This window comes from Citrus sinensis, chromosome 8 (assembly GCF_022201045.2).
Source record: "Citrus sinensis cultivar Valencia sweet orange chromosome 8, DVS_A1.0, whole genome shotgun sequence".
Classification (NCBI taxonomy): Eukaryota; Viridiplantae; Streptophyta; class Magnoliopsida; order Sapindales; family Rutaceae; genus Citrus; species Citrus sinensis.
The window spans coordinates 13,405,216-13,427,351 of NC_068563.1; the positions used below are offsets into that span (position 1 = coordinate 13,405,216).

The following is a 22,136-nucleotide window of genomic DNA, read 5'->3' on the forward strand; positions in this document are numbered from 1 at the left end:
CTTTGTGGCAATGAAAACACTTCAAGTGTTTTTGCTTTGACTTTAATCTTCCTTGCTTCTTTCCTTTGTACTTCCTTTTTTTCAGATCTGCCTCTTGCCATCAGCCCTTCACTTGATTCACTCTCTGGGTTATCTTGTTTGTCTTTTAACTTCTTGGTACCCAGAGCAGATTTAACCTCTTCTAAGGAGAGTGATTGCCTTCCATATAACAAGGCATCCACAAAATGTTCATATGATTTTGGTAAAGAACTGATTAACAGCAAAGCCTTGCTCTCATCACTCAGTCCTTCATCAATTGTTTCCAGTTCATCACAAACTTTATTAAACTCATCTATGTGTTCATCAAGTGATGCTCCTTCAATCATCCTCAGTGAGAACATCTTTTTCTTGATGTATAGCCTGTTTGCTAAGGACTTTGTCATATACAATTGTTCCAGTTTTGCCCAGAGCCCAGCAACAGTCTTTTCTTTGGCAACTTCCCTTATCACTGAGTCACCAAGACTGAGGATGATGGTGCTTCTTGCCTTTTTGTCAATCTCAGCCATATGTTCTGGAGTTCTTGAAGAAGAAACTTCTGCATTTTCATTCTTGATGACTGGATCAATGGCATCTCCCAGACCTTGTGTGATTAACAATGCTTCCATCTTGATCCTCCACATATTGAAGTCATTCTGACTCGTGAACTTCTCAAGATCCACCTTATTAGTCATTTCTTGAACCTTGATACAGAAAAGAGAGCTCTGATACCAATTTGTTGTGAATTTGGCTTTGATACGACTAACCAAATTCTCCCCAAGACACTAATTCTGTATCAATGGTTTGAGAATTAACAGCACAGAATTATCCATCAACAATCACACGCAAGAATCAAAGCATTAAAGAAACAATATGACACCAAGTATAAGTGGTTCAGCACCAAGAGGTGGTGCCTACATCCACTGGAAACAAAGCAACAATCTTTCACTCCTTAGTTCACAAAACAATACAAGAATAGGAATTGATTTACAGAGAACAAGAACTTGTAAACCCCTTTCTCTCTCTATCTTCTCTCTACTCTAAGTGTTTCTCAAATCAATGTGAAGATGATGACAGAGCCTGCACCTTTTAACCTCTGTTTCTAGGTTGTTACGCTAACTACCATTCCCGCCAAATCTATCCAAGAAGCTCTACCTCACGTGCTTGACATACGCTGATTTAAGTGTGTTTAAGAAACGACACTCAGAGACGTCGTTTCTTGATCCAAGCAAGAGTCAGCTTTAACACATGTGCAAACCACGTGTATTACTTAAGATAGAACTGACGGCTGAGATTATGTCGGTTCTGGCTTCAGGAACTCTACAAGTGACAAGTCATCCGAGACTGAATCCTCTAAACAACTTGTAGTACTTGAGTTTCGAGTTCACTGTTTATCACTACAAGTGCTAGAGTGGTCGAAATCGAAGAACCGTTTCGTTCGTTGTGTTATTGGTCACCACCAATTGTTCACTAGCTGGAGATCTCTCAACTCAAGTTCTTGAATCAATCATCTTCGAGATGGGTTTTATTTGATCCATTGTCATTTTCTCCCGATCAATAACAAATTTATTCAAAGCATTTGTAAAACAATTCATACTCAATTCGATTCATTATGCATTTGCTTATTATGGCATAAATGAATAGTAATCAAATCTAGATTCGATTAAATTCATTTATTAATTTTACTAAACGAATTAAACAAATCGAACTGAATATTAGTTTAATAAACGAACTGAATATTCGTTTAATAAACGAATTGAATTCGAATCTTGAGATTTTGATTCATTTATTAAATGAATGAAACTCAAATCAGCAAAGTTTTGACCCAATTCGAATTTGATTCATTTATTCATTTTGCTACCCCTACCAAAAGGATAACTGCTTCTAATGATATAAAATGCCTGGTATGAAATTCATGCCGTCTTCTAATTTCATGCATTTCGCTAACTGTTATCTTCTTTTATTAAAGTATATTAGTCTTCTTGACATGGATTTCAAAATTCATGCCCTTTTTTATTGTAGTTTTCGTTGGGTATTGGTTGCAAATAATGTGGTGAAAAATGATGTGTTTTATTTAGATCAAGTGCAGTAAAGTCTTAATCCAAATTTATGCAATCTCCTTATAATGTATGCATTCCTTCTTTTTGTTACCATTAATCTTTTATTATTCTTCAATATATTCCCAAGATGACTAAGGTAATTTTCATACATTGCCATGACAATGTTCATAGCAGAAGATAGTAAGGAAACTGGAATTATAAAAGGTGAGAATGGTGAAAGTAAAACAAATTACATAAAGTAAATCTTTAGTTAAACTATTAATTTTAATAGTTGTTATAGTAATTAAAATTTTGGTTTTGAACTATAACTAGACCCTACAATAACAAAAGAAGCTTAGTGTGACAATTATGTTATAAGATACATGATTGAAGGAGTTAAAATTTTTACCTTCACATAAAATTTTTTTACCTTCACACAAATTTGTAGTTGTGGAGAACTTGACGGTGTTTATTGATTTTAGAGCTGTTGTGGATACCTACAAAAGATACTCTTAACATTCAAGTCAGTGTTTGTATAAGGCCAAATAAAAAATATATATATGAAGTTGGGAGAAGATGAGTTTTTCCCTTGAAGTGGACAGTGTCTTTACAATGGCCAAAGAATCATTCTCTTATAAATGAGCCCCTATTTATAGAAAATAGGTGACATGGACTTAGGGTTTTATTCTAAACCCTAATTCCAAGGGTATGTGCCATCATTTTTTATTAGTACACATTTATGCGGATGTATATAGGGGGAATTTTGTACATTATTTTCTTTATATCCTTTTTCTCCCTGTTGCCTTATTCTTCTTATCATGGTCTACTTAGAGATAGATCTTGAACCATGTTGAACCTAGTTTCTCTTTTTATTCTTATTTTTCTTTGTAATTTACTAAAAAGGTGTGTTTCAGATGTCATTTTATCTGAAATGATCCTTCCTCAGTTACTGAAGGGGGACACATGGCAAGACTTGGTTCCCTAGGGAATTGGGTACTTACAATGATGGACATACTAGCTGATGTTTATTTGTTAATGAACAATGTAAGTTACTGATGAATATCATTATAGGTTCATATTATAAAATATACGTTGTTTGCTTAAAAGTCTAATAACATTATATTGTGGTTAATAGTTGAAAGGAAATGAAGCATACACACAGGTTAAAATAGATAAGGTTCATTTGGAGTGAGCTAACAATTTTTTTTTTTTTACAATTCTTGTCGCAACAAATAATGGTTAGTATGCATATGAAATTGGAGTTTATTAGAATTGGGTAAATTAAAATTACAGTGGTTAACGTGTTGATGGGATTAAGATCAATGTAATTTTGCATCTAATAATGGTAGTTTATTTTGATTGATTTTCTATAACATTGTGTTGTTGTTGGATGTGTATCCTCTCCTAGGCATTTTCTCTCGCAGTCCTTCTAAACTTTTAAGGATCCATTAACATATGTCATTAATGAAATTAAATAATTAAGATTTTGTTTTAATTAATTTTTACCTAAATACATATCTAAACACATGCGTGACTCTTGTCAAAAAAATTTCAGCAAATTCTTTCCCTCTCAACTCATGCCGATTTCCAGCTAATTGTAAAAAGAAGATGTCAATTGTTTTGCTGAGGATAATGCTTGCTCTGCTTGCCATTGATGCAACTTAAAGACCCTTTGAGGTAGCACACATGTTCCACTAATGCAAATCTTCCTCATAATTTTCATCATTGAAGTGGATATCAAAGAAGCCTCCGGCGAATGGGATTAAGTGCTAAGCACTCGAACGCTGCCAAACTTTATGCAAGTGTGCTTGAATCTCATCAAGTTTCATCAGCTTAGATCTTGGTCGAAGGATATTCTGTCCAATAAGTTCTACACTTCTTCTCTCCCAACAAAAAAAAAAGAACAAAGAAAAAACTTAGCTGCTTTATTTTTATAAGCGGGATGTGTGCTGAAAGGGAAAGAATTTACAAGGAAAAAAAAAATCTTCTTCCCTAAAATTTAAAAAAAAAAAATTAGCTGCTATATTTTACGAGTGAATGTGTGTTGAGAGGGAAAGAATTTGCGAAAGAAAAATTTGGCAAGAGTCACACATGAATTAAATGTCTATTTAAATAAAAATTAATTAAAATAAAATTTTATCCTTTTGATTTTATTAATGACACATATCAACCGATTGTTAAAAGTCGAAGAAGATTAAGAGAAAAAATACTTTCCCAAATCCAATTAAAAATATCAAAGGACCCACTAAATTGCGGTCTAATCAACCTATGTTGAATAATTTCTATCACAACATTTATCACAGGTATATTCTACGTAAATGAGTGATAGGGTTAGGTAAATATCATATTTGATTATTGACCAATTGTTACCACAACACTTATGACAGGTATTAACTCTCTTATAAATGAGTGATATTGTTATAAATAACATATAAATTGAATTGTCGCCTACTCTCTATTACCGATTTTGTTGTAGCTTGTAGTGAGAGACACATATGGCGTCACTAAGTCTTCAAATTAGAATGACCAAAAATGTTGGCAAAAGTGACAATTAAAATTGTCACTAATCAGCAAAATGTTGGGCTTTTCAATACCTCTTTTCTTTTATTTTGTGCTGTTTACGTGAATACAAAACAAGCAACAAAAATTAAAAACAATCAAACAAGGAAGGTTGATGATAATGATTAATGAAACTTTTGGGGGAATTCTGCTAATTCGTCAAAATAAAAGGATAGATATGCAATTTATCCTATTTATTCAGCTAACGAGATTACAATAGGATAGGATTTAGGGAAGGTCCATCTGTTGGTTGCCGTTACTTCAACGGACACATGCTCACTCTATCACTCCTTTTTTATCTCTTCTGAGACACAGCACACAAAGATGATTCTTTTGCGGGAGCAAAAATAAGTCCTGCAACCTTTCTTCTTCTTCTTCATGCTTAGAATTTCCTCTTGTTATTAAACCATGAAAATGAAACCATCCCTTTTTTTTTTCTCAGCTTGCTGTACATGTTCATTTTTTTTATGAAGTGGGTGATCTTTAATTGTTTTAACTATTATTTAACTGCTTGTAGCTAGCACTGAAACATGTTGATGCCAATGGCCATTTCCTTCACTAAGCAAAGTTATGTGACAAGGCAAGTTTTATTTCTTTGTTGTTGTTCTTAAAGAAACGAATTCTTTTCTTATTACTTGTACATTTGTATACAGGTGTTAAATTTGCTTGTTTATAAATTTTTTTAATCATGTTTAGCGTGGAAAGATACTAAGAACTCACTCAAAATAATCAAAAATGAAAAATATAAGGAGATAGAGGTGTGGGGTATTCAGGGATAACGAATCTCTCAATGTCTTAAAAATGAAAAAAAAAAAAATCTAATGTGTTTGAAACGTTAATCAAAAACTGAAATTTATGCATTTGAGAGAAAATAATATCAATTAAGGATCATTGTATTTTCAGCTGCAGAAGGCCATCACAGAAAAACAACTGTTCAAGTTGCTTTTATCTTAAAACTGAATTCATCTTTGTGTCAATGACTGTAAGAAAGTTAATGCTATTTGATTCCGCCTCATTTATCTGTATTGAATGAATAATGGCTTTAGTATTATATTTATCCACAAGGGTAGCGGCTTTCTACTGTTGAGGATGCTAGTCAAGACAAGCGTGTAGCATAAAACAAACGTCAGTTTGTGTTAAATTTCATATCATGACTCAAGACCTTTCATATATTCAAATTAGGATAAATTAATATCCATTTTCTTGAATTCAATCACCACCACTTCAGAGTTTCAGAGTAGATGATTAAGGAACTGCAATCATATAAACTCATTGGCAACAGGAAAACTCTTTCCCAAAGTACAATTACTACCTAAACAAAAGGATCCTCTTCGAAACTCTTTGATTCCATAAAATAGGCTTTTTCTTGAAACCATCCCATCCAGTTACAATTTGATTGTGCTGATCATTATATTGATATAATATGAAAATCATCTTATGGTACTCCTGCTTGTTAGAGTTTTTACATTCGAAGATGCTTATTCTCAGTTTTGAGTGCTTATTGGGAGAGACAAATGGGGGTGTCTATGGCATATGTCTGATCATTCGCTGGCATTGTTTTTCAGGTATCCAGGAGCTCTGTTTTCTCCAAGGCGGTCATCACATTTCTGTGTTAGTGCTAAAAATTTTTTCCGAATGACTTGTAGAAGAGAATTAGAATTCAAGCAACAGTGCCATCATGCACTGTTTCGTTCCAAAGATAAAGCAGATTTCTCTAGTAGTATGCATCATCAGGCAAACGAAGAGGATGTCTCCAGAGCAACCTTAATATGGAGGGCCATCAAATTACCTATTTACTCCGTGGCTCTGGTTCCTCTCACTGTGAGTTCCTTTAAAACTTCAAGCGGTCTGTAATTCACTTTCGAAGCTTTGAATTTAAGTTGCTCAAGAGCATGACTGTTGACATTAGAAAAAGATAAGCATGTTTTCAAGCAGGTTTTATGTGATTTTCTTTGTTCAGGAAGGAAATGACCAGTAAATTTGGTTCTTCTCTAGCAGATCCCACATACACACATCTATTCAGTCTCACTGTTTTAAGTCCCATTGAACAGGTTGGTAGTGCAACTGCTTATTTGCAGACAGGCATGTTTTCCACCCGGCGTTATTTTGTTCTCTTGATTTCTTCTGTCCTCATTATTACTTGGCTGAATTTAAGGTGAGTTTTGTAACTTTACTTCAGATGTAGATTAGTGATGGCATGAATCTGACTCTTTGAACAAGCTTAACTTTACATTTGAGAATGTAATTGCTACGTGTTGTAATTGCAAACTAATACATCTATTGCTTTTCTGAATTTATTGAACATTTCTTCTGATAGCCTATGAATGGCTATGCATCTCATGGGCTATTTTCTATTTAATTTGAGAGGACACACAAACATTTATTTCTGGGGGTTCTTTGAAAGATCATATAGTCTTCATTCTCAATATTAGGACTCATCTGTGTTTGGGCCTGCTTTGTCTCTTGGCAGTCAGTAGAAGAATCAACCATTATATTTTAGGTTGATTTGCCTAAGGTGTTGCAATTGCCACATATACCCCCCTAGGAACTTCATGATGCGTTTGCATTCTGAAAGAGACCTTTCACTTTCATAGAATAAGTGTTTAGCGGATAGCAGCCTGAAGATCAGAAAAAGGATTGCTGCTCTTTGGCTTTTGGGCTTCCCAGTAATTTTGGTTCATAAAAATATTACGACTTTGGCAAACTGAATTTGTTGTCTTTAGTCTTTGGTACAGAACTATTAACTCCTCCTATTTGAAGCCATTAAAATTGCTAATGTGTATTGTGGGCAGCAATGATGTTTACGATTTCGACACAGGAGCTGATAAAAACAAAACAGAATCAGTTGTGAACTTGGTTGGCAGGTAATAAATTTTCCTCTTTTCTATTTATTTATTCTAAGGTGTGTCCAAGAGCTACTTTTCTTCTATTTTGTCCCTCTGTTTTGTACTCAAAAGAGTCACATTGGCTGGTTATTTCTTTTGTTTTGCTGGGAAGCCGTACAGGGACCCTTGTTACTGCCTACTTGCTTCTTGTCCTTGGCTTCATTGGGCTGACATGGGCATCTGTGGAGGCAGGAAATCTGCGCGCAATTATGTTACTGACTTGTGCAGTTATTTGTGGTTACATATATCAGGTGCAGAAATTGAATTGGCATTAGATAGCTTTGAAATTCGGCAATATATACATGATTTACCTTGGTATACATAACACAAAATTAATTTTGGAGATCTGGATCTCTCCTCTATTATAATTATCTGGGAACCTGTAATATCTGATTAGGGGTGTTGGTTGTGTGCATGGCAGTCCAACAATGGTGGAGTCTCGCCAGAACATCTGAGTCAACTAATGTTTAGGCCAACTCTTTAATGATGAGAAAGTGTACTTTTTTATGATTATCATCTTTGTATAATTTTATGTATTCAATTTTGTAACACATTTCTTTTTTCCATTACCAAATGATTTTGGGAATGCTACAAAATTTCCCACTATCATCCTTATAGGAAACATGTACTATTGCTTTGCTTGGATCATTGATGGCACAACAGTTGTGTGCTCTCTTTGACGCGCTTCTCAGAATTTGTCATTACATAGTTGGCTTTCCTATCCTTTGACAGGAATTAGATTGACAACTTGAACTTGTATTATTATATATCTACTTTTAGAGCTTTCATATTGTTAAAAACTGCTTTCTAAATGGTCATAGCTGTGCGCATATTGGAGCAGACGACCAAAATCTGACAGTTTTCAATATTGTATTTGTTGCAGTGCCCTCCATTTAGGTTAAGTTATCAAGGATTGGGGGAGCCTTTGTGCTTTGCAGCATTTGGCCCATTTGCTACCACTGCCTTTTACTTATTGCTTGGCAGCACAAGGTTGCCTATTTTAATTACTAACAATTTCATGGTCTTTCACTTTCCTTGTCATAATATTGATTCGGATGGTTTTGACAGAGAAAATCTATGTCTATCTATAACGGCTACAGTTCTTTCTGCATCACTCCTTGTTGGTTTAACAACCAGCTTAATTCTCTTTTGTAGTCACTTTCATCAGGTAGTTCTCTTTCTTTTGGGTTTTCCCTCTTTTGGTTCCCCACTTTGAAGTCTCTACTTTCTAACGTCAAACAAAATGATACCTTTTTTATAGCTCAGGTGGAAGGCGATCGGAATGTTGGAAAGATGTCGCCTTTGGTGTGTTTACTTAGCTCTCTTAATTTTTAAAATTTTATTAAGAGTAGATTATGTCATTTGATTGTCTTGTTATTTGCATGCAGGTGAGGCTGGGAACTGAAAGAGGCTCTGTAGTGGTGAAATGGGCAGTTATGATTCTCTACTCTCTTCTTTTTGCTATTGGTTTAAGCAGAGCTCTTCCCTTGAGTTGCATCGTAAGTCAATATTTTAATGATGAAATGTATTCTTCTAGTATTTTTTCTCCAGCACCATACTCGTTATAGCACCTGATATCTGAAATGTCAATTGTTCTCCAGTTTCTTTGTGCCATGACTTCGCCCATCGGGAAATTGGTTGTTAGTTATGTGGAAGAGAACCACAAGGTAAGTAGTAAACTTGTGCACAATACTTCAATTTTAATGTTTCAAACCCATCCTCAAAGTATGCAGAATCATGATTAATTACAACAATATAATCCTCTCAGTAAAGCGACCAATCCGTAATGAGGGAGCATGAGACCTTGAAATACAATAGATATACAGTCCTCATTCCTTGACCTTGCCTAAACTAATCAATTTTTTGTTTCAGGACAAAGGGAAGATCTTCATGGCAAAGTATTACTGTGTGAGATTTCACGCATTATTTGGAGCTGCATTGGTTGCTGGACTCATTACAGCTAGAATACTCGTTACAAAACATATTCCAAAGCTGGTTTTTCAGTGAGACTGAGTTCTGCAAGTTGCATTTCGACCTTCCAAGCCTGTGCGCAGCAGAGCAGGGTAGCATTTAGAAGAGAGGATGTGAATAATTCAATCTGGAAAGTCCAAAGTGATGCTTGCAAAATAGCTCGCTGATGAGCATCTTCAACAGTCAACCCAAAAATCAACATGCCAATGGTTGTTTAAGATCCTGCTATTTAGTAGTTTATCTGGTAATTTTCAGGAGTTAAGTGAATATTTTTTTTTTGGAGGAAATATATATCTCCTTTCTAATTGCATTATTAGAGTTGCTTGTGATATTGCAAGAATTGAATGGAATATCCAAATTAAAATAGCTACCAAATTCATTTAAAGTACATGCATTTTGGTCCGAAAATCAGTATGGATTGGGCCATTTTTGTAAGGCTTAGAAAACATGGGGCATTTCCGTAAATATACCGTGAACTTATGGGGTCAGGCTACAATGCAACTGTGGTACCGTGCCACAGTTGCACCAGCCGTTGGATCTACTCAAATGAGTGGGGTCTATTTAAATAAGTGAAAATTCAACGATTTGGTGCAACTGTGGCACGGTACCACAGTTGTACCACAGTTTTATCCGAACTCATGTACCATTATCATATTTAGACATACACCTCACGGATATTTTTATATTTAACTTGAAAAGGTAGGACATAACTGTAATTTCACAATAAATAAAAATAGCAACTGAAACGATGGCCAAAAGCGTTGGTTCGCTGTCTTTGCTGCTTCTTCAAATTAGCTGTCAAATCAGGAGCCTCTGTATAAAACCCCCTTAAATTGACCTCCACCATTTCCATCAATTCCAAATCGCCCACAAAATCTCCAAAAGAAAACCGAAAGAAAGAAACAAACACAACTGAACGGAACAATGGCAGCCCCTTCTCCACGGGAAGAAAACGTATACATGGCGAAACTTGCGGAGCAAGCCGAGCGGTACGAGGAGATGGTCCAATACATGGAAAAAGTCGTCGCCTCCGCCTCAACCGGCGAGGAACTCACCGTCGAGGAGCGCAACCTCCTCTCCGTCGCCTACAAGAACGTCATCGGCGCACGCCGCGCCTCCTGGCGCATCGTGTCCTCCATCGAGCAGAAGGAGGAGTCGCGAGGCAACCAGGACCATGTCTCCGTGATTAAGGAGTACAGATCGAAGATCGAGGCCGAGTTGACGGAGATCTGTGGCGGGATCTTGAAATTATTGGACCAGAAATTGGTTCCCGCCGCTGCCGCTGCCGATTCCAAGGTGTTTTATTTGAAGATGAAGGGAGATTATCATAGGTACTTGGCCGAGTTTAAGACTGGCGATGAGAGGAAAGTCGCCGCTGAGAATACTCTTAATGCCTATAAATCTGCTCAGGTTTAATCTATTTGCACTGCGTTTATTTATTTTTTTATTACTTTGAAATGTGGAGTATTTGTTGTTTTGTGTTTTAAAATTATTTTAGATGCTGCATTATTCATTTTCTTAAGGCATGTTTGATCTAAAATTTTGTTTGATTAGGATGGGCTTGTATACTGTGACTAAGCAAAAAGGATCAGAAATGAATGCTAATAAGGCTCTGTTAAGAGTTTCGTTTATGCAGCAATAAGCATTCATCTTATTATTGAAATTACTGATGGCTCATCACTAAATGCAGGATCCTAATAACTTCATTTCTTTCCTCCAATTTTTTTGTGCTCTATTTACAATTCTATCATGTGCGGTTTGATGCCCTTTTACTATGTTCTTCATTTTGGTTCTAACGCTGTATTGAAAAATATTTTCTCTTGTTGAGCTCTCTTGTTTATTTTAACTGTATGCCGTGACAAGTCGAAGTATAATACCCATTTATTATTGTTATTATTTCTGTAAACCTTATTTTGTTTGAAATGTGGTGCATCTTTCTATTTGATTTCTATTAATCTTAGAAGTTAATGTTATGTGTAAAATATGTCCATCTATTTTTCTTAGTTGTTGCCTTTTGATTTTGTGTCTTTGTTGGGTATATTATTTGATCAGGATATTGCAAATGCTGAACTGGCGCCAACTCATCCTATCCGGCTAGGACTGGCTCTGAACTTCTCTGTGTTTTACTATGAGATTTTGAACTCTCCCGATAGAGCCTGTAACCTTGCAAAACAGGTGAGAGGCCTGAATTTATGATTTTAGTTTCTTCCAAGAACTTTGTCATTCTGCAAAATTTGGGACACGGATCAACAAACAATATGTAGACAAGAATTGCAGTAGCAGTTGATCCTTAAACCATGGATCTTCTGTCCCTTTATTTTTGACTTCTTTGTACCATCCATGTCCTTGAGTTTGCTGATTGTTACATCCTTTTAAACAATATTTAGGCCTTTGATGAAGCCATCTCAGAGTTGGATACACTCGGAGAAGATTCATACAAGGATAGCACTTTAATAATGCAGCTTCTTCGTGATAATCTCACTTTGTGGACCTCAGACATGCAGGTATTAAACTCGATCTTTCTTTCTTGTTAGTTTACTTGTTTTTCCTCAACAGTTTTCATTTTTATACTGGATGGTTTTATCAACATTTGCTGTTATGTTGATAGGATGATGGAACTGATGAGATCAAAGAAGCACCGAAGCCCGAGGAAGAGAAGAAGCAGTGAAGTCACTTGTCTTCGCGGCAGTATTTCACTTCTCTGTTTGTTTTTGTTTGGAGAAGTTTGCTTGGTCCACAACCATTCATTTATGGACTTTAGGTGTTCATGCATCAAATTATGAATATTGGAATTAGTTTTGCAATTTATTAGTTTTTCAATTAATTACTTCCAGATTGAATTTTTTTAGTTTCAACGAGGGGTGAATGGGTGAATACTATTCTCTAATGTTGTTTTCTTGACAATAATGAAACCAATGACCAAGCTATTTCTCTTCATCTTAACATGTTGGAAGATGTGAAATTTCCATTGCACGTATTCTGATATCTTTGTTATGCATTTCCTTCCCTCTTTTGAAAATATATTTGAGTTTATTCTCCATATTTTATTTCTCTCGTTAGTCTTTCGCTGTGTAGATCTACTTTTTTGGCTTTGAGTAAATTGAATTGTTTGTGGTAGATTAAGACTTTTTGGGCTTTGAGTTAATGGAATTGTGGTAGAGTAAGTGTGATTTTATTTCTTATCACGGTGGGATTAGCATTTGCAATTACTCAGGTATACGGAGATGGTCTGTAAGTGTGATTTTGTTAGCCACAAAGTGATTGTGTTGTAAGGCTAATAAAGGTGGATGTAGAAAATAAGTGTGCATTTTGGGATAACAAAGAGGTTATGATCTTAGGAAATGCGTATTGGTTGACACGAGATTGAGAAGCAGGAAATGCATAAGGTGAACATAATAATGAGTATGATTTTCAAACAACTTCTTTCGGCATCTTATAATGCAGCATTAGCAAATCAAATTGCCTTGGTGGTGTTTTGAGCTTAATGAAAATGAAAATAAGTTAGCCCTACTTTATTAATAAAAAAAAAAAAGGGCAGAGGACTAGTTATACGACTTTTCACTTCGGAACATTTAATTGGTGATAAATATCTCAGCACACTCTTATCAAAAATTGGTGAAAATAATCCCGGCACACTCTTATGACAAATTGGTGATAATATTCTTGTCATCAAATTGGTGATAATAATCTTGTCATCATCCTTATCTATTTTTTAATTTTTTATTTTAGAGGTTTTAGGGTTTGATAAGTGAAATGGCATCCTTTCCTTTTTCTTTTTTTTTTTCTCTCCCTCCACTCACATAATGAGCAACTAAGATTGAGCTTTATTTTTAATATTGACAATCAAAATATCAAACCATTTTTTTCACCTTATTTGATAAAATCAACCACTTCTTTTTCACTAAATTATGGAGGGGAGGAGAGGTAACGAGATAAAAAACAGGAAGAAGATCCTTATCTTTAAAAAGACATTCTCAAAATATCAAATTGGATTAAGCTTGGAGATTGTTCCGACCCAACTCCATCCTTATTTTTCATTTTTTTAATTGTTACGGTTTATACGGTATAAAATGAAATTTTTAGAGCATATAATCCAAAAGAATGCACCTATTAATTCGAAGAAATAAATACTCAACTTTATATAGTAGAGTCATAAGAGTTTGTTGAGCGACTACACTCTCATTTACTTTTTGCTTTGCACTTTTTTTTTTTTTTTTATAACATGAGACTATTGCTTAAATTACAACTCATATTACATGAGAGTATAACTGATATGTACAATCATATATATATACTGAGACCTGTTGACATCAATGCTGATATAGTACTGCTCAGATTATTTTTAATTCTCTCAAATATTCGAGAGACGTCAACTCCCAGTCTGAGAGAAAAATTACCTTCACTCAAATTTTAAAACTCTAAAAAAAAATATTTAAATTAAATCCCTGCAATACGTCTGTGAAAACTCGCATCACTTCCCTCATATTTACGAAGGAGGGGCTCAACCACTTGGGCTAAGCCCAAATGGTTCTTTTTGCTTTGCACTTAAAAACATTGGAACCTCCGGTATTTCTTGCTTTACACAGTACAACTTTTGCCAACACCCAATCCCATCATTGGTCTCTCCTACTAGTACCCATAGACTATCTCGTTAATGTCGCCGCCGACCAACTGTCATGGGTTTGATTTAAATGTCTATTCTTACATCTCTGCCTCATTTTATTAGTTAACTTATTACTCCTCAATTGAATCAATAGAATCCAATCTCTCAGTTCTTCTCTCTTACAATGGCTACTGCCCCTGCTGCTTCCTTTGCCAATTCACTTTTATCTCTCAATTCTCATCGACCAAATCCAAATGCCTCTTCTATTTCAAAACCCAACACTCTCTCCATCCAATTCGACAAGAAGACGAATCAACAACAACAGCAGCACCAACGACATGCTCGTTTCACCACATTTTGTTCTTTGGACGCTGAACCCAAAGATTCCATCGAAGATAAACCCATCGAACTTCGTATGCCCCTAACCTTTTTTATTTAATTATTTTTTGTTAATACTTAATTTAATTTATTTTTTTCTTTGTGAATAACTATTTTAATTTAATTTGCTTCTCCATAGGGTACCAGGCATTTCCTACAGTGATGGACATTAACCAGATTCGTGACATTTTGCCACACAGGTCAGTTTGCTTACCGAATTGTGAGATTTTATGTGTCCATTAGATATGATTTTGATGGACTTGTACTTGTGTAGGTTCCCATTTCTTTTGGTGGATAGAGTTATTGAATACAATCCAGGAGTTTCAGCTGTTGCTATTAAGAATGTTACTATTAATGATAACTTCTTTCCTGGCCATTTTCCTGAGAGGCCAATTATGCCCGGTGTTCTCATGGTTGAGGTATTTTCTTTTTCAGATTATTTACGTATTTGATTTAATATTCATTACATAATACAACCTTGGCCAACGTAGTGTTGCTCTAAACTGACGGTTCTGAATTTAGTTGGGTTCTTTTTCGGTCCAATCTAATCCATTGTACCAAATGTAGTTTCGAAAATGCTATACTGCGTTTTCTTTCACCTAGTATTCTTACAAGCCGTAGTTAATGTATTTCATTTGTTTTAGAAGGACAAATATCATTGATGAAAATAAACTTTTTATGAAAATATGGGTCCTGTAAGGCTCTCGCCTCAACCACCTCAGCTGAGAGAGAGTGGCCTCGGCTCCTTGGTTTGCCCCACCACCCGAGGCAAAGTGCCAAGGATGCCTGTCTTATATTTGGTTAGAGTGTGTAAATGATTTGCTTTTGAGAAAGTAGAACTTCAGCCATGGCTGCATAATGAGATTAAAGCTTTAGTTTCCAGGATACATTGAAATTGTCTCGGTGCAAACTTATCTGAAGACGTAAATATCATTGATGAAAATAAACTTTTTATGTAAATGTGAGTCCAGTTACGCATTCATGTCAACCGCCTCACCTGAGAGAGACTTGCCCTGCCTTCTGGGTTTGAGTGTGTCAAAATTTTACTTTTCAGAAGGTAGAACGTAAGCCATGGCTGCATAATGAGATTAAAGCATAGTTTCCACGCAACATTGAAATTGTTGTTGTGCAAACTTATCTAAAGTTCTGTTTTTGTATGTATTTTTGTTCCTGTTAAATAATGATGCATGACTTTGATTGTTGGAACCAGGCAATGGCACAGGTTGGTGGCTTGGTTATGCTGCAACCAGAAGTGGGAGGCTCTCGTGAAAATTTCTTCTTTGCTGGAATTGATAAAGTAAGATTCAGGAAACCAGTGATTGCAGGTGACACTTTGGTCATGAGAATGACACTTGTCAAGCTACAGAAACGCTTCGGAATAGCAAAGATGGAAGGGAAAGCTTATGTGGGAGGTGAAGTGGTCTGCGAGGGTGAGTTTTTGATGGCTACCGGTAGTTAATAATGTTGTGTCTATGTGGTAGTATCTCAGTTTGTCACTGTCAGATTTTCCTTGATTCTGCTCGTTGAATTTTGAGTAACCCTATGTACGCTTTTAGTCGCTCTTCATTTCATGCAAAATCAACCTGATTACTGAGGACTTACTAAATTTTCTTGGTTGATGTGGCCCATAAAGGTGTTTCTGGTTTTTTATATGGATGTTTTATGATACAGAGACCTTAAATCTCAGTTATGATTCCATTACTACCTACTGCTTTGGCTACAGTATGATTGTGCACAATTAAAAAATCTGAGACTAGAGCTTGGATTGGTTAATGGTCATATTACAACAGCTCATCAAACTTCTGACACATTACTATTAACATCACTTAGTGAGTGTGATTCATCTCTCTAGTAGGCCCAAATAATATGTTATCTACATAGGCATTTTATACAAGAAGTAGAATCCTTAGAATTAGTTAATCTTAGGGAGGATTTCTACCTTCTAGATAGCATATTAGGACAATGATTTGATAACGCCTGGGGTTGAAACTGGAGAATTTTAAACTCCATTTCTGGGGCATCAACACTTTTCTCTCTTGTGGTGAGAAACGATATCATTATTCATTGGAATCTTTGTGATCAAATCTGCACCAATGCCTTTTTTCTATGTTGTCTGATTTTTTGTTCTTCACTGCGCTGTCGTTTGACTGTAGCATTATGTTTTAGTCTAAACTAGTTGAAAGTTTAGACATCGTTTTCCGATCAAAGGAATATGTAACAACAAAGATTAGTGCCACTGTTTAATCTTCATTTTTCGATCAAAGAAATATGCAACATAGATTAGTACCACTGTTTAGACGTTTTCCAATAGTACCATCTATGACCTGACAGGGCATCGCGCCAAATGAGGTCTTTATTTACTTATTTATTGAATGGGGAGGTCTTATTTTTATAATTATAAAAAATAAGGTTGTTATGAATTTATTAAAATAAATGTAGATGTTCATAATATATATCTATTAGTCTCCTCATTATTTCTCATTAACAACATTCGGCTTTTCTATAACTCCCACTATCTCATAAGGAATTATGATCCATAATTTTTCCATTAATTTCATAGAGTGATTATGTAACTATAAAAAGAGAATTCATCTCTTTATTTTGTACACACAATTAGAATAAATAAAATCACTTTATAATATATTGCTCTCTCATTTTACTCTTTTATCTTCCGTTGCTCCTTTATTTTGTGTTGCTAGCTAAGAGTTTTTCTAATAAAGGTAAACTTCCATTTATCCTCTATTTAGAATGGCAATCTTCAATTTACTTCTCAAAAGCACGAAAATGTTAATTTATTCTATTTATTGTTAATAAAAAAATTTACTAACATGCCCTCCATGGCTCCTCTTGCCATTTCTATCTGAACAAAAATAGAGGACAAATTGAGATATTTACATTTTTAGGAATAAATTGAAGGTTATTATTCTATCTGTAGAAACTGAAATTAACTTAATTAAATTAGTGTTTTGTTAAATATGTTTAATTGAATAATTATAAATATATAATTAGTCAAACAAAAAATAATTTTAATATAAATTTTACCAAACTTCATAAGTTACAAAAATCTATCAAAATCGCCACTAGACTAATGTAGTTTTCATTTAACATTTTGTGGCTTTGAAGTTTAAAGCCACAACATCGGAAAATCACAATGTATCGAACAAAGCATAAGGTAATTTTTTTTTGTTATTACCTTTTTAGATTAATTCAATAAATTAAAAATTTTTTTATTAACATTTCTAAAATTGTCGTAAGGGTATTATTGTTAAAATGGATATTATCATTTCCCCACCAAAGGTATTCTGACACATCATGTCAGTACCATGATTTGGTAAAACTATCATTTTATCACTAAACGTTTAAACTGTTAGCATTTTCCCACCATTCCGTTAAAACTCAGTTAATAGTTAACGGAAAATTCTTAAAATGTCAATTTTACCCCTAGAGCGTAAAAGACGATTTTACCCTTTAAGAATGAACAGCAGCAAGTAATGATTAAATTACAAAAATAACCCTAAAAGTAGCCGTTACATTCAAATAACGGCTACTTTTATGCTTATAAAAGCTGCTGCTGGTTGCCATTTCAACCAGCAACCAGCAACCAGCAACCCCAAATCAAAGGCCAGCAACCCCATTTGAGCACCAACAACCCAGCTGAAAAAGAAAGAAAATGGCAACCCAACAACTCAATTTTTAACGCACAACTACAAGCCACAGTAAACATTTCAATACCACTGCACTAGCAAGCCCAAGCCATTTTTAAACACCAGCAAGCTCATTTTATTACTAGCAATCAGGCCATTTCAACCCCAACTAGCAACCCCATTTCAGCCCCAGCAACCTAGAAAATGACATGCTCAGCTCAAAGACAGCAAAACCAAACATCCTTTATCATTCAAAGACAGCAACAATAAGCCACTGTAAACACTACATTTCATCCAAGCTCAAAAAATCCAGCTCTTCTTAATATTCACTCAAAACCAAACATAGTTTCAGCCTTCATACACATAAATTCAAACAAAACAATGGCCTCCAGTAGTAACTTAAGTGTTAATACCAGGGTTCGAGCTAAGAAACATGCTGAAGTTACTTGTTACCCTAAATATTGCAATTGTGGAGTGCAGGCATGTGCGATGGTATCTACAACCTCGGAAAACCCCAATAAGCTCTTTTGGACATGCAAGTTTAAAAAGTGTAATTTTTGGCAATGGGCAGCAAAAGAAGATATGGAAATGCGTAACATTACATCCGGTCATGGCATGAACCTAAATGAAGATGTGATGAAGATAAGTGAACAACTACGATGCATTGAAGCGAAACTGAAATTGGTCATAGTTTTTATTTGTGGCATTGTGATAGGCTTATTTATGATGAAGTAATGTAATAAACATGAAAAGTAATGCAACTGGAAAGTAATCAATCAATCATTGTAGCTGAAGATGTAATGAAGCATTATAGTTTAAGATGTAATGCAACTGGAAAGTAATCAAAACAGTTTGTGGATTCCAAAAACATAACAGCAACTTAATGCACTAATATAAAGTTTTGTGCATCTAAAATACATAACAGCACCTTAATGGTAATATTTCATACAGCATCTAATATCTGTGAAGCTTGTGAGCCTTGAGTTGGATTCGAGGAAACATTATCAGCTTCATATTGGCCTGGACAAAAAAATTATTACCTCATTATCTAAGACCAGCAATAGCTATTTGCAGACATCAAATATTAATTTGAAACAATAACATACCTCTATTACGTCCTCTTACTCCATCGCCTCTTGCTCTTGCTCTATTACCCCGTTGGCCCCTTCGGCCTTTATTCCCTCCTCTTCCTCTATTACCACTACCTCCTCTTCCTCTATGAGCAATAAAGCTCTCCTGTGAACCACCTACAGCCTATTTAAATTGAAATATATAAATAATCAAATCATCAATATTTATAACAAACTAAAAATTACTCAATGAATAACAATAAACGAATTACCACTTTCTTTGTCCTCTTTGAAGTACGTGCTGCATTAGAACTTTCTCCCAGCCCACTAACTCCCTATTTAAAATTACATAGATAACAATAAAAAATTAATTTCAATACCCATACAAACAACTAAAACATTAGGTTCAATGGCTGTTACCTGCTGGGCTCTTAATTCTCTTGCAATTGATGGTCTTAATGGACATTTCCTGACATTGTGGTTCATCCCACCACAAAAGGAGCAGCAGATATAAAATGATTTTTTTTTTTATTGGCTCAGTGGCTGCCCTTTTCCTTGCCTTTTTTGGTCTTCCAATCTTCTTGGTAATCTCAGGTGGAAAGAGCTTGGGCCTATCACAAGGGTCCCATGTAACTTTGTCAGGAATTGGCTTGAACATCACTGCATATGTGGTCAAGTACGCCTCTTTGCTGAAGTATTTTGGTAGATACTCTGTTGCCGTGTGTCTAGCATGACTAATTGCAGCCATAGCATGAGTACAGGGGATTCCAGCTAGGTCCCAATAGCCACAATCACAGGACCTGCTCATGAGATCGACAATGAACCTCCTTGCTGGATAATAACCCTTGTCTTTAACCTAACAAAAATTACATAATGATTAAATAATAATTATAAGGTTGAGGAAAAAAAATTGATTAACCTAACAAACATTCAGGTTCAGGAAAAAAATAATTATAAGGAACATGAGTTAGAATTATACTTGAAAGTGAAGATCCCCAGAAGCCATTACATTCATCTTGCTTCCACATTCATATGCAGCATCCAATTCTTTTTTCACTCTAGGTGGAATGTTGGTCCAAGATTGTGCTTCTTTTTTTCTTTCTGTGAAGAGTGTCATGAACATGCATCTAATTTCTTCAAGCATGGTCAAGCAAGGCTTCTCTCTGTGGGGTAATATCCAACTATTAAAACACTCTGAAGTGTTGTTAGTTGTACGATCTACCTTACAATTCTTGTCGTACTCATGTCTTGACCAAGTAAACCCAGCAAGCTCAGTCTCCAGCCACTGCCATGCCTCTAACTTCTCTTTTTTGAGCTTTTCCATTGCAATAGCGTAATCAAACTTGTTAGTGCTACTGACAGCCCTCCAAAACAGATTTCTCAAACTAACACCATGATGTTCTTTGCAGAAGTTAGCATATATGTGCCTAGCACATGGTCTGTGATATGCAATAGGCCATGTTATCTTAATGGCCCCCAACAAACCCTTTTGCCTATCTGAGCAAAATGTAATCTGCTCCAAGCCATTATCAAAATACGAATGCAGAATTTCTAAAAACCACGACCAGGTTTCAGTATTATCTATCTCACACACTGCTAATGGTAATGGGACCATTCCATTATTAGCATCCATACCCACAACGGCTAATAGAACTCCACCATATTTTGATTTCAAGTGACACCCATCCAACCCGATATATGGCCTACAGCCATTGTTAAGGGCATTTTTTTGAGCCGGAAATGCCATAAAGAATCTCTGAAACAACACTTTCTCAGGCCTAGTTACAGCATCACAAAGCACTTTACAAATTGCACTAGGATCATACTTGTGAATCACTGCAGCATATTGAAACAAATCTTCGTATCCCCTCGCATGATCTCCATTAATGTCTTTTCTTGCCCTCTCTCTAGCCCTATATAGTTTTAAATCCCCTATCCGCACACCATAAGTCTCTAACATAAACTCACGAAGAACAGAAATCTTCACATGAGGATCTACAGTAACTTTGCTCTTAATTTTCTTTGCTATCCATTTACTGTTCACAGCCACTGACTTTCCAGTCTGTCTACATTCATGCTTCTTTTGCAACTCTTTGATTGCAAATCCACCCTTGCCCCTTATTTTACCTCCCATCACATACCATGGACACTCACTAATCTTGCATTTTCCGTAAAATCTCCTAGGCTCATTGTACACCTTTGTAATTTCAAAGCCTTTATCCACCATCACTTCACCTAACACATATCTAAAATGCTCAACATCATCAAATACATCTCCTAACCTCAGCCTATGTTTACCATTACGCCCTGGCTTATATGCATGCACTTCAATGTAATCCTTCAGCTGAGTGGTACCCAAATCATAATCTGAATCTGATGTGTCTGCTAACAACTGAGGATCTACTTCAGCTGTTTCATCGTCAGAACTAGAACCCCTAGCATCATCCATAATATCTGCACCATTATCTTCATTTTGGTCATCGTCACCAGCATCATCATCATCATCATCAGTGTCATCTATACGACTCCCATCAGTTGAATATACTTCATCATCATCATCATTCTCACGTCCATCATTCTCATTCAACTCTGTTGGTGGCCCTTGTATGCCTCCAGTCCTAGGTGGTGGTTCATTTCCACCATCATTCACCCATGTAATTTGCTCTGCAGATAACTGCACTCCACAGTTATGTAGCATCACTTGTAACACCCCACAAAGCAGTAAATCAGGACGTAGGGTTGGCAAAATTGTGGCTTCAAACACTGCCACTTCCATTGAATCATGTGCAGCGAACTGAGCCTGCAAGACTGCCTCAGAATCTACAATAATCGAAAGCTTGTTCCTTGGGTTGGTAACCGATAACTACACACTTTCAGGAGTCGTCAACCCATGCTCCCTGGTAATCTTCAATGCTTCATTCTTCATCTACTGCAGGGTATATTCTTCAGGTTCAATCAACCCTATACGATGT

The 22,136-nt window shown here is 35.6% G+C and overlaps 4 protein-coding genes across 7 annotated transcripts; 3 read left to right on the top strand and 1 right to left on the bottom strand.

The window, feature by feature from the left end:
* Positions 1 to 4,854: 4,854 nt before the first annotated feature.
* On the top strand, positions 4,855 to 9,857 carry LOC102624098 (2-carboxy-1,4-naphthoquinone phytyltransferase, chloroplastic). Of its 4 annotated transcripts, none has more exons than XM_025093180.2 (11): positions 4,855 to 5,193; positions 6,260 to 6,434; positions 6,612 to 6,768; positions 7,406 to 7,477; positions 7,611 to 7,749; positions 8,382 to 8,488; positions 8,567 to 8,666; positions 8,765 to 8,803; positions 8,887 to 8,997; positions 9,100 to 9,165; positions 9,371 to 9,857. In XM_025093180.2, the coding sequence occupies exons 2-11, from the start codon at positions 6,383 to 6,385 to the stop codon at positions 9,503 to 9,505; spliced, it is 978 nt and encodes a 325-aa protein (XP_024948948.2). In that variant the 5' UTR covers positions 4,855 to 5,193; positions 6,260 to 6,382; the 3' UTR covers positions 9,506 to 9,857. The 4 variants fall into 4 exon arrangements, with proteins under 4 accessions (XP_024948948.2, XP_052288094.1, XP_052288093.1 ...); XM_052432134.1 differs by having other exon boundaries at positions 6,665 to 6,768; XM_052432133.1 differs by having other exon boundaries at positions 4,856 to 5,193; positions 6,179 to 6,434; positions 6,665 to 6,768.
* Positions 9,858 to 10,248: 391 nt separating this feature from the next.
* LOC102623806 (14-3-3 protein 6) lies at positions 10,249 to 12,406 on the top strand. Its single transcript, XM_006492561.4, has 4 exons — positions 10,249 to 10,879; positions 11,522 to 11,644; positions 11,857 to 11,973; positions 12,078 to 12,406. The coding sequence occupies exons 1-4, from the start codon at positions 10,394 to 10,396 to the stop codon at positions 12,135 to 12,137; spliced, it is 786 nt and encodes a 261-aa protein (XP_006492624.1). The 5' UTR covers positions 10,249 to 10,393; the 3' UTR covers positions 12,138 to 12,406.
* Positions 12,407 to 13,994: 1,588 nt separating this feature from the next.
* Positions 13,995 to 16,158, top strand: LOC102623523 (uncharacterized). Its single transcript, XM_006492560.3, has 4 exons — positions 13,995 to 14,485; positions 14,590 to 14,650; positions 14,725 to 14,869; positions 15,661 to 16,158. The coding sequence occupies exons 1-4, from the start codon at positions 14,257 to 14,259 to the stop codon at positions 15,907 to 15,909; spliced, it is 684 nt and encodes a 227-aa protein (XP_006492623.2). The 5' UTR covers positions 13,995 to 14,256; the 3' UTR covers positions 15,910 to 16,158.
* Positions 16,159 to 18,243: 2,085 nt separating this feature from the next.
* On the bottom strand, positions 18,244 to 21,940 carry LOC127899324 (uncharacterized). The gene is made up of 6 exons (XM_052432678.1): positions 20,144 to 21,940; positions 19,724 to 20,020; positions 19,437 to 19,499; positions 19,201 to 19,348; positions 19,044 to 19,114; positions 18,244 to 18,291 (listed from the first exon to the last, which is right to left on the bottom strand). Exons 1-6 carry the CDS (start codon positions 21,938 to 21,940, stop codon positions 18,244 to 18,246), a joined length of 2,424 nt encoding a protein of 807 aa, XP_052288638.1.
* Between the last annotated feature and the right edge of the window lie 196 nt (positions 21,941 to 22,136).

Bases quoted from the DNA above. Each gene is read 5' to 3' on its own strand.
- LOC127899324 (XM_052432678.1), bottom strand. From the start codon at position 21,940: ATGGAAGTGGCAGTGTTTGAAGCCACAATTTTGCCAACCCTACGTCCT. The intron at 20,021-20,143 runs GTATAATTCTAA...AATTTTTGTTAG, and splicing joins CTGGGGATCTTCACTTTCAA to GTTAAAGACAAGGGTTATTA. The intron at 18,292-19,043 runs GTATGAAATATT...GTCATTTTCTAG, and splicing joins CTTCACAGATATTAGATGCT to GTTGCTGGGGCTGAAATGGG.
- LOC102624098 (XM_052432133.1), top strand. From the start codon at position 5,144: ATGTTGATGCCAATGGCCATTTCCTTCACTAAGCAAAGTTATGTGACA. The intron at 7,750-8,381 runs GTGCAGAAATTG...TATTTGTTGCAG, and splicing joins TTTGTGGTTACATATATCAG to TGCCCTCCATTTAGGTTAAG. The intron at 8,998-9,099 runs GTAAGTCAATAT...ATTGTTCTCCAG, and splicing joins CTCTTCCCTTGAGTTGCATC to TTTCTTTGTGCCATGACTTC.
- LOC102623806 (XM_006492561.4), top strand. From the start codon at position 10,394: ATGGCAGCCCCTTCTCCACGGGAAGAAAACGTATACATGGCGAAACTT. The intron at 10,880-11,521 runs GTTTAATCTATT...TTATTTGATCAG, and splicing joins ATGCCTATAAATCTGCTCAG to GATATTGCAAATGCTGAACT. The intron at 11,974-12,077 runs GTATTAAACTCG...TTATGTTGATAG, and splicing joins TGTGGACCTCAGACATGCAG to GATGATGGAACTGATGAGAT.
- LOC102623523 (XM_006492560.3), top strand. From the start codon at position 14,257: ATGGCTACTGCCCCTGCTGCTTCCTTTGCCAATTCACTTTTATCTCTC. The intron at 14,486-14,589 runs GTATGCCCCTAA...GCTTCTCCATAG, and splicing joins AGATAAACCCATCGAACTTC to GGTACCAGGCATTTCCTACA. The intron at 14,651-14,724 runs GTCAGTTTGCTT...GTACTTGTGTAG, and splicing joins CGTGACATTTTGCCACACAG to GTTCCCATTTCTTTTGGTGG.